Source organism: Plodia interpunctella, chromosome 2 (genome assembly GCF_027563975.2).
Source record: "Plodia interpunctella isolate USDA-ARS_2022_Savannah chromosome 2, ilPloInte3.2, whole genome shotgun sequence".
NCBI lineage: Eukaryota > Metazoa > Arthropoda > Insecta > Lepidoptera > Pyralidae > Plodia > Plodia interpunctella.
Window position 1 is genome coordinate 6145201 of NC_071295.1, and position 11110 is coordinate 6156310.

Below are 11110 nucleotides of genomic sequence, written 5' to 3' on the forward strand. Positions count from 1 at the left end.
GCTGAAATTTTTTAAACAATCTAATGAAAAGTCAATATTTTTCACATACACACTTCTAATAACTGTTTGTATACGCACTTCTAGTGACTGTGTAATCAATTTATTCATTTCTCGTTTTCGATATATTGGAAATTTCGTTTTGGGCAGTTGAACTTGGTGTAGAGGCAGAGTCGCGTACCCCACTCGTCAGCTCTTAGCACCGCGTATCATCACGCAACTATTGTTAGAAAAATAGCAACAAGGTGGGAATAATATAAGCTTTTTTAACTATTGCAAAATTGTCTCGAGCTCCGGTATTCAGCTTGTGGTAATTTAAAGATATACTTACTAACAATCTATACATAATGTACCTCAATAAATAGCTTACTTAAATATAAATCTATGGACTTTCACTTCGATTTGAAAAAATGTGATGTTGGAAGGCTTGCTATACGCAATCCAGAGGTTCGTATCGCAAAACATATAGGCGAGCTACAATTTCTGATATCTAATAGGGAAAACCACAGGTTTTGATCACAACAAATAATAATAATATTGGCTATTGGTGGCGTATCAATTGTAAATCCATGAAAATAATCGAAAACATTTTCAGGCAAAAGTTAGTATTGTTTATTAAGAAAATTTTGATGCAACAACTTCAAGTTATCACACTAAAAATAAATTATAATCAATGAGGCTCGCCTTCAAATTGAAGATACGATTTGATTTTAGCTAGATATATTATGTATAAAGGACAGCTAACGTAACTTACTAAAATAAGCTAATAGAAACAATATTTTATTCGACATTGTCTAATTATTTGAAGTTACTGGTCTCCTTTATAAAATATGTAATAAAAAGAAAACGATTAATTAATCATCTTAAAATTTTGTATTTATATCACACATATCTACAGTTTACTTCTATTACATAAATACAAAATTTTAAATAAAAGTACCAACGAAAAGCTGCTAACCAGTACTTGCAAGTGGTATGCAGATGTTATCAATATTATATTATACAAGTAATTACAATATCAATACCATAGGTTAATAAATGCAAAAGATCAAGTGCAATGAAACTGAGACTTTCATCATATCTCAATAATTAATATTGATTTTTTGTTTTCATTAAAAAAATGATGTTTTAGCTTTCACTTCAATTTACCCTCCCACCACACTAGATACTCACAAAGTAACAGCTTTAGTTCATGATCACTTCATGGACTTGATTCAGCAGTTTATATCAGAGATACACTTTTAAAACAATGCATAAACCAGATTTACTAATATTAAACACTAAATTATATTGTCTTTCCAAATTATATTTTCCTTTATCAAACATTGGAATTACATAGGAGATGTAAACTAATGTAACTTGAACAGAGATGATGTTATTCACTGTGTTCCTAGTGTAAGTGTTTACACCAACATTGGCCTCTTCAGTTGGTGTTCATTTTACAGTGTCATCTGGAATCTTGTACAGGTATATATTCAATACATAGCATTATTTAAAGAGGATTGCTATCTCTTCATAACAATTATTCTGCAGAATTTATTGGTCCTTGCAATGCATTAGGAGTTGGAGAACTTGAGGACACCATTCGACCCTGCTCCTTAACAATTGGATCTGAAACATATATGTAATTAATTTATTCAATTTGAAAAACATAAAATACAATACCAATAAACAGTAAAGTACAATACAAATAGTCTGTCATTAAACTGCTAAACATAGTTGAGATTAACCCTGAATAAATTGCAATAACAAATCACATACAATAATAATAGTCAACACTTTTATCAAAAGAATGGGCCTACTGTATTGAAATCTACACCACAATCCTAACATAATTCTAAACTAGAAAATACTTACAGAAGTAAGGATGATCCATTGCCTCACGCGCTGTATAACGCTCATAATGGTCATAACGCAGAAGACGATCAAGGAAGTCTAACGCTTCAGGAGAAACCAAATGTTGATTTTCAGAATGAACAAACCGTTCCCACCGTTTACGAGAATGTCTGTAAAAAAATAATAACATTAATACATACTATACACTCTTTAGAGTCTAAATCTAAGGTACGCTATGCACTGTCAATTAATGTTACCAAATCACTTACCTTCCAAGTATATCATTAAATCGAGGATCCAGTTCTATATGGTATTTATCCAAATATTCAAATAGCTCTTCAGTGCCCAGCACTTTAGCAATACGCACAAGTTGGTCATAGTTGTCATGACCATGGAAGAATGGCTCCTTACGGAAGATCATGGATGCTAACATGCATCCTAATGACCACATATCTAAAGAGTAGTCATACATTTGGTAATCCACCAAAAGCTCAGGGCCCTGAAAAATAAGTATTAATTTTAACAACCAAATTAGGTCCAATTGTTGAACGAACCAATTGTTCATTGCATATAGGAAATTTATTTACTAACCTTAAAGTATCTAGAAGCAACACGAACATTGTACTCTTGCCCTGGATGATAAAACTCTGCTAAACCCCAGTCAATGAGACGTAACTTTCTGTTATCGTGATCAATCATTACGTTATGTGGCTTCACATCTCTGTGCATAATGCCCATACTATGGCAATAATCTAATGCCTTCAAAAGTTCATACAAATAATATCTAAAAAAGAAAATTATTAAACATTTGCATTTACATAATAAAACTATAGAGAAAAGAGTCAAGATAAACTATACCTTATATCATAATCTGAAAGAGTTTGATATAGTTGTTTAAAATCAGTGTTGTTCACATGTTCAAAAATTAGAGCTGGAGTACGGGAAACAGGATCTTTGACTACTGCTTGTAAAGTAATTATATTTGTGCCTCCTCTTAAGTTTTCTAATATTTTTATTTCTCTTTTTATCTTCTTCTTTTTGACAGGCTGGAAATAAAAATGTTAAGAGATTGAAAAATGAAGAATATTGCTACTATTACACAAATTTCTTCACAACAAAAAAAATATAATAATTTTACACACATAGTAGTGTATTTTCAACAAAAACTGATATATTTATTACTGATATATTCTTTCATCAATGTTAAGCCTGTGATGCAATGGGTCATTTCCCACAGATTGATTACTTACTAGTTGTATGATTTTAATATCTGTGGTTATAGCAATAAGTTTATTTTTTGTTTATTTTTTAAGTCAAAATAAATGTGCAGAACCTAGACAAACCATTATATGATTTCAGGTACCATAGTGTTTGAAACTGTTATTTTTGTTATGTAAATAAACTAATAAAATAAACACAATAATATATTATTAATAAATAAATTAATAAAAGAAATATGTATTGGGTAGCATGCACATTTTCTGTAGGAATACCTGGTAATCAAAATGTTTTGTAGCAATGAAAGAGGGTATTTATGCTATTTTCCTTATGTAAGCAACAGAATGGTGAGCATAAAGGTGGTGATCATAAGCACATTTGAAACACATGATGGTTAACTCATAATACATGTGTAATCTGATATCAAGTATACAAAAAAAAACAATTTAAAAATGACTAATGTCACATCACTAAAAGTATTTAAATGCACTGTATTTCATTTTGATCAGATATTCACAAGCAACTATTTAAGTGTTCTTTTTCACACACTAAAAAGTTTAAAGTTCTTATGTGATGATATTCTTGAGATTCTTACCTTCAATATTTTAACTACACACTTTTCATTATTTGTGATATTTATCGCCTCAAATACTTCACTGTATTTTCCGCGGCCAAGTTTTCGAACTAACTGGTAGTCTTCTTGGTTGCCCCAGTCAACCACGTAGCTTTCGTAGTCCCAGTATTCTCTTGGTTTCTGTGAGTTGACATCGGCATAGACCCGGGCTCTACTAGGAACTGCCATCGCACTATACCTCTGCCAACCTAAGGTTTTATCAGCGATACTCTTTCCGGAAATCGCATATGTCTTGAGTAATGATACTGTGAATAAAAATAAATTTCAACGTCACTTGCCAAATTGACTACAAAATCGCACTAGATCATAAAATTTATCCATTAATTTTTCACTGTATTGTAAGCGTTATGACTACGAGCACTCAATTAAAGTATTGTGATGTATAACCTAAAAATGACATCCAGCTCAGTAAATTCGGGCTACATCAACTAATATTATTTAAAATCATCGGCACTAATTACACTAAAACTCAATACTGTATAAACTTTTGCAAATATCATTACTATTAATTGATCTCACGACATGAAACAAAATTTGAAAGTGTCTTCCCAGAGAAGAACGCACGCCATTACTCGTCAAATGATCGAATGTTTCAGCACATAATCATACCTAACACATTACTGGTAGTTAATCCTATTCTAAACAATAAATAGTTGCGGCATTCATGAAACTTGTGAAAACTATAAATTAACGTGAAGTCAAAGCTACAAAATACACTTTTATCACAACTAGACCGGCTCAAATCCAACAAATTTCAAGATGGACGCCCACCCATTTATTTTACCACTACTCCTGTACCTACTCTAGCAAGCAACTCTACTCGTTTGATACTACCACTCCTAGTCGATTTATTATTCGATTAAGAATAAAACGCGTATATAGATTTTAATTTAATTGCATGAAATGGAAAAACGAATGAGATGAATAAGAAAAGGAAGATTATTATCCTGCTTTTTGCTTTCTCTCAAATAATATTATCAAATATTGTTCCAAGAGTAAATTAATTATACTTATTTGCTTAAATTTGATATTGTTAATAAATGTTCATATGTTACTTATGCATTTTAAATAATTAAATAAATTTTTTGGTATACTACTCCTCCTTTTATCGAGGGAAGATCTCAAGATGGGTTAACTCATTCGTGCGGACAACCAAAACCAAACTTTAACCATACTTGTCAAAATGTCCAGCGAGTATCGATTATATACGTAGATTTATTGATAATCGATACTTGCTACATTCGATAATCGATTATTAACACGTTTCTTTTTACGCAAACTGCAAAAATAATACTTGTAATAAATTGATAATTTCTCTCTGTAACTGTAATTTGCATTGGTTAAGTCTATTGGTTGAATTTGATTCAAAGGCTAGGACTCTATGTGCAGAGTGTCAATAAATAATCTGAAATACCATGGAATTAGTAGAAGTACGTTTACTAAATCCATGGAAATACTAATTTAAATTGCTGCCTACCTACCTACGCTTTCCAGTTAGTTGTCATTGTAACTGAATGGCCACCATGTCGGTCATAAGCACGTCATAAGAAAGAAGATTTAGAAGGGGGGCGCGCGCGCGGCCCCCTGTCCGATCATGGGAAGTAGGTAGGTACCTACCTAATCACAGTAGGTAGGTCATATACTCCGCCCGATAAAGAAGCCCATTCACTGCCGTCCACCGCCAAATTTATGAGTGAATGCCAATGCAAAAGAGTGAAGTAGGTATACTTCTGGTGAATGCCTCTTCTGCACAGACATAAATTATATGTCTGTGCCATGTAATTAGTAGGTACGAGTATGTACCTACTAATTATGTGCTCTTCTGTTCTGTAGACGGAGGAAGCTAAAGCTATAGACCCCGTGATATATTCCACTTCGCTCATACAAGAAAGAGATAGGTATGTTGAAAAGAAATACATGAGAAAAAACAAGACAGAGACCAGACATCCCTCATCATTTAAGTAGGTAGGTACTTATTGCTGATTGAAATCCGCCACTTTTTATGAAATTAGCCGGATTGGTCCGGGACGTTGTATAGCAATCTTTTATTTCATTTAGTTATGTTACGAGTCGTCCGTCATCTATATAGTTTTCTTGGTCTTTGCTTTTCTGGGTCAGCTGGGTGCAGACTGCGAATTTTGTATAATGTATTTACTTCATGGTGATTTCTGTAGCCCGCAAATAGATACTGTAGCACGGTGAGTTGTTGCAAATATGATGTGAGCAGTCCCGTCCTGCCTCTGTTCCTCAACTATGAAGTCGTACACAGAGAAAACTATAGACATCGTCATATTTTTCGTTTCGCTTATACAAGAATGAGAAATGATTTATCATACCTATTAGAAATAAGTAGTAGTCATAGAGTGCTAATATCTTTTGTCCCTCATCGTGAGCCTGATTTTATTAGGACCAATCTGCTGCTTTGTATTTGTATGAAATGGGCCAGGAAGTTGTATGGAACTGTAGACTTCCCAACCCATTCATTTGGCTACGTTAGCTCGTTTTTAGTTGTAGATAGTATGTCTTAGCTATAGATAATACCGAAGCCCGCACTACTTAAAGTTTCACATTTCACCGCACAAGGAGAGATCGGGCCACAGGTGAAAGAGATTTTAGAAGTTATATATTCAACCTGTGATTAAGGTACCTAATGATATTGATCCACCTACGAACGACGGCTAGTAATAATTAGACAGTGTTTTCAAAAGATTGATCACAGGCAAGTCGTAAAATCACGACTGAATATTTTAAATTTCAGTTTACTTTTAATACGGAGTCTGGGGTTCGAGGCATCATCATCAGCTTTTTAATACCTATATTACTTGGGCACTAAATATGAGAATGGATCCATACTAATATTATAAATGTGAAAATGTGTTTGTTTATCCGCCTTTCACGTTAAAACGGAGCAACGGATTAAGTTGATTCTTGGAGTGGAGATAATTGGGAATTGCGGGCGTCGGGCGGAGCCGAGGGCAATAGCTAGTATACGGACAGATAAAGTAAAAACTAATAATATATGTTACGACGTTACGTTATATAATAGCATGTGTTACGTTAGGTATAAGCTTCATATGCTTACTTTTAGATGAAGTAATGTTAATAGTCCAAATATAACTGATGAAGTCCAATCGTTTAGACTCATAGTTAGGTACAGTCAACAGCACATGAAGTTACCCTGCATAAACCTCTATGGCGCGGTAATAGCGGCGAGTTTGCAAAGAATTTGAGTAAGTTGATGTGCTGTTGACTATACTAGCATTCATGCGCCCGACTGCTAGGTCTAACCGGTATAAAGTCTTAAGCTAGGTCTAGCCGAAGATAAGAAAGCTGCCGGTCCGATGATACACAATAGGTGTATTATGTAGGTACCTGTCTATGTGTTAGCCAGTTCCGCCCAATCGGGCAAAAAAACAAATGTCTGGCCATTCCGCTCGCGCCTGGCCCTGACAGAAGGGTATAAACCCAAGAAACGCTGGGTTGATGTCGTCAAGGATGATATGCAATGCCAATGATCTGACAACTAGGGATGCCGACCACCGTGTAAAGTGGAGTCGCAAAAGTAGGAACGCAGACCCTGGGCTCCGACGCTCAGAAAAACCGGGAAAACGCTCAGATGAGAGAGAGATTTTGTTAAAAAGACTCGAGGTGGTACTTATTTCATATGTTACGGCTAAACCCACCTAGGTTTAGCCGGCCAGACCTAGATGCAGCCGGCCCCGCGCCGCCGGTTCGATGATTACACATATAGGCGTATGTGTCCCCTTTGGCCAGGGCCTGGGACGAACAGCTAGCATTCCAATTACTTACATGGCTGATTTAACCAGATGGTTGCGACATAAACACATTTGATGAGACAATACATATAATGTTATTTTATTTAAAAATTACAGAGACACAAAAAATAGATACACACACAAAAAATAGATTGTGTGTATGTGAACAAAGCAATTTCTGAGGAGATAGGTTTGACCTATGGTATATATAATGTATAGAGCTTGTTGTAAATGATTAAGTTTAATTATTATACAAATTTTAACGAAAATAATTATGGTTCTAACTCGGTGCTTCTTCTAGATTATTACATAACTCTTTATTATGCGTGTATTATTACAAGGCTAAACAGTAGTACCTAACTATAGAACAGACTATAAAAGTAGTGGCAACTTAGTACGCTTAGCATGTTAACTGTCCACATAACAAACATACATACCATCACAACCATTTCCCGTGGTGGAGACACTATGGATATCCACCATCAAAACACATAAAACGTATACACAGAACAATTTCACTCATATTTATTACGTATTCGATATAGGTAAGTACACTTACTTACCTAAAATGAAAACAATTCTGAATGTCATTGTTAGTCTATGATCTTATATCTTATCTTAAACATTTCTTTTTTGTGCCGTATTTACCCTATTGCAATATGAGATATTGTTACCTACTTCGAAGTTTTTTATTATATACATTTAGTATTGGGTAAGTACAGGATGATGATTATATTGACTTCCTCCAAATAAATAAAATAAAATATTGGCTGGGTAATTTAGGCTTGGGCGCGTGCCACAGTTAATAAAAGTAAAGAAAAATTATTAATTTACTATATTCTAATCAAAGTTACATATAAGCTAGCATTTGAGAACTAGAAAATTGAAAGTTATTTCTTGTGCATGTATTCATTCACCTTTATTTCAATGTGAGAGAGAAAAAATAGAAATTTACATAATATAGACTTTTTTAAATCTAATAGGTACTTTATGTCTTTAATCATTCAATATTTATTTGCAATACTGTGTAAACAGATGGTTTATCTTACATTATAGAAACATGTATGCAGCAAAATTTAAGCTGAAATTAAAATTACAAATAATTCATATAAAAAAACATTAAATAATAAAATATTCATAAAATATTATAAGTTGGTCAAAGTTTTCACTTAGGTCATACAAAGTAGTTTCCATCAGCCATGCAATCAAAACCTTGTCTAAGTTCTTCCCGTGCAGTTCTTTTATTGAAAGCACAATAAATTTATTTAATGACTAGTTTTTGCCCGCTGCTTCGCCTGCGTGAATTTCATAGCAAAATCTCAGTAATTTTTTTATCAAGTACTCTGTAAGACTGGTAAACATATATGATTCAAATACGCATTTTTTCTCATCTTTAGTTCAATTTTTTGTTTCCCGCTTCGTGTCTCGTCCCGCAAACTTGTCCAATCCCAATACCTGCTATGTAATATAAGTAGATATCCCGTACCGTTTCCTACATATTGTGCCATCATGTTTTTTGCAATGTGTCCCGTCCTGTTTCCTACTACGTGTCTCCTTCCTATTTCCCGCTCCTACTCTCACTCCCACTTTCTGCAACGCGTGCCGTCCCAATTTCCATGACGTTTTACGTCCCGGTTTTTTATTAACCACAAACGTAAATTAAACATTTTTTGTATTTACTATTACTGTTATTTACTACAAAAAGTAAGTGTTTCAATTTTCAGCTTTTTATCTTGAAAATTGTATTAAGTGCCATACAATCTTTCACCCCCCTTATAAAGGGGTTGAGGGTTAATTTTCAGAAAAATCTGAAACACGTATTCATTACTTTGTTGTAAACAACCAAAATCCAAATTTTCAAGTCACTAACTGCAACGGTGTAGAACTTTCATATTTACAGTTTTTCACCCCTTTCACCCACTTCGGAGTAGAATTTCCAAAAATCCTCATCTGGTGCTCACTTACACTCACCTACATGCCAAATTTCAGCTTCCCGCCCAGCAGTTTTTCGGGTATATGTTGTCTGTCAGTAAGTCAGTCACGGAGTTTTATACTGATATATTGATACATACTGCGCCCAGACTATCTATATCAGACTTTAATCGATAAAAACAATTTGTTTATATTCTGTTTACAGCTTTCTACAAAATTTTTAAGTAAATCGGCTCCGTGGATTATTTTAATTTTCAATTATTCTATGGGAACCTGACTTAGTTTTTCAATTATTCTATGGGAACCTGACCATTTACCGGGATGAAATGCATCTAATTTTCCTACTGGTCCCTCCTCATTTTCCGGGATGAAATGTCTATAAGATGTTAACCCGGGATTCTGAGGTAGTTTTGATTCATAGTTTTTCAATTTTTCTACGGGAACCTGACCATTTACCGGGAGGAAATGTATCTAAGATGTTAACCCGGTATATAAGGTACCTACATACCAAATTTCAACCAAATCGGTCCAGTAGATTTCGAGTGATACGCGTTCAGACACAGACAAAAAATTTTAAAACTGTATTTTCGTCATCTATATCAGTAACTAAGTATATTCCATGAAGAATTTAAAAAATATCTAATGTACAAATTTGGCCTTTCTTCAATTTTATTATATGTATTGATTGATGGCAGTACAAATAAATAAATTATTATACCTTCTGTCGCCGTTGTGGTCTTAATTGTAATTCATTGCGATACCTGAATAAAGCGGGTAAGTATTATTTTGTTTAAAGAATGGTCGAGACCAAGAAATGTGTATTACATAAAGCTCGTATTCGTTTTTTTAGAACTTGGTCAACACCAATGAAATTCCCTCAGCTGAAACTTTTTTTCTATTTTTAGCAAATTTATAAAATTTGCCTAATCGGGGAGGATAGGCAAATTTTCCCGAACCCCTTAGAAGGAAGATATTTTACGTGACCGAGCATCAATAGTGAAAAAATAATTATATACTTATATTTTATCAACATACTGTAATTTTATGCTTTTGTACAAGCTAGTATTGCTTATCATAAAATAGCCGACTAGCTATAAATAATCGGTACATTGCATTTACTTGGCAACATATTTCTCAGTTTGTTTATTTAAAGTGGAATACAAATTCACATTTTCTACACTCAGAATGCATTTTCTACATTAACACATGAGGTATATAAACATTTGTGTTAGGTGGCCGGTCAATGGTTTTGTCTAATGATACTTTTGTCTTTTTTAATTTTTGATATTACAATTATTAATTAGATTATTTTGGTTGTGACACTGCTGTAAGAATTTTTAAATAATACAAGATACCGAACGAACAATTTTTTATATTTTGCGAAATGGGTACGTATCTTTCTTTAGTTTCAGAGACGTATTTATTCTTGAAATATATTGAAAAAAAAGAAGTATTATAAATCTTAGACCCTAAAACACATGTCATTTCCCTTTTCAGGTCTGGGGTCCATGAAAGAAAACCTACTCATATTGCAAAATTGAAAACAAAAATAGATATCATTTTCATTTTCTTGTATTTCTAAAAACCCACAAGTCACCCAGATTGCAAAACTGAAACACAGAATTGTCAGTCATGTTGGATCCAAAAATATTTCGTATTTTATACCCCTGAAACCGATATAAAACTAAAGAACTAGTACAGTAGCCAAGTGGGATAA

At 33.6% G+C, this 11110-nt stretch overlaps 1 protein-coding gene across 4 annotated transcripts; it reads right to left on the reverse strand.

The window, feature by feature from the left end:
* Positions 1 to 585: 585 nt before the first annotated feature.
* CkIIalpha (casein kinase IIalpha) lies at positions 586 to 8164 on the reverse strand. 4 transcript variants are annotated; one of them, XM_053753291.1, is made up of 7 exons: positions 8025 to 8164; positions 3647 to 3930; positions 2692 to 2879; positions 2425 to 2617; positions 2103 to 2332; positions 1855 to 2003; positions 586 to 1608 (listed from the first exon to the last, which is right to left on the reverse strand). In XM_053753291.1, exons 1-7 carry the CDS (start codon positions 8050 to 8052, stop codon positions 1520 to 1522), a joined length of 1161 nt encoding a protein of 386 aa, XP_053609266.1. In that variant the 5' UTR covers positions 8053 to 8164; the 3' UTR covers positions 586 to 1519. The 4 variants fall into 4 exon arrangements, with proteins under 4 accessions (XP_053609266.1, XP_053609256.1, XP_053609283.1 ...); XM_053753281.1 differs by having other exon boundaries at positions 7899 to 8050; XM_053753308.2 differs by lacking the exon at positions 8025 to 8164 and adding an exon at positions 4295 to 4525.
* Positions 8165 to 11110: the final 2946 nt, after the last annotated feature.

Excerpts from the sequence above, each read along its gene's own strand:
- CkIIalpha (XM_053753281.1), bottom strand. The coding sequence starts at position 7,944 with ATGGTGGATATCCATAGTGTCTCCACCACGGGAAATGGTTGTGATG. Across the intron at positions 2,618-2,691 it reads CTTTCAGATTATGATATAAG|ATATTATTTGTATGAACTTT; the intron begins GTATAGTTTATC and ends TTTCTTTTTTAG. Across the intron at positions 1,609-1,854 it reads AATGGATCATCCTTACTTCT|ATCCAATTGTTAAGGAGCAG; the intron begins GTAAGTATTTTC and ends TATATGTTTCAG.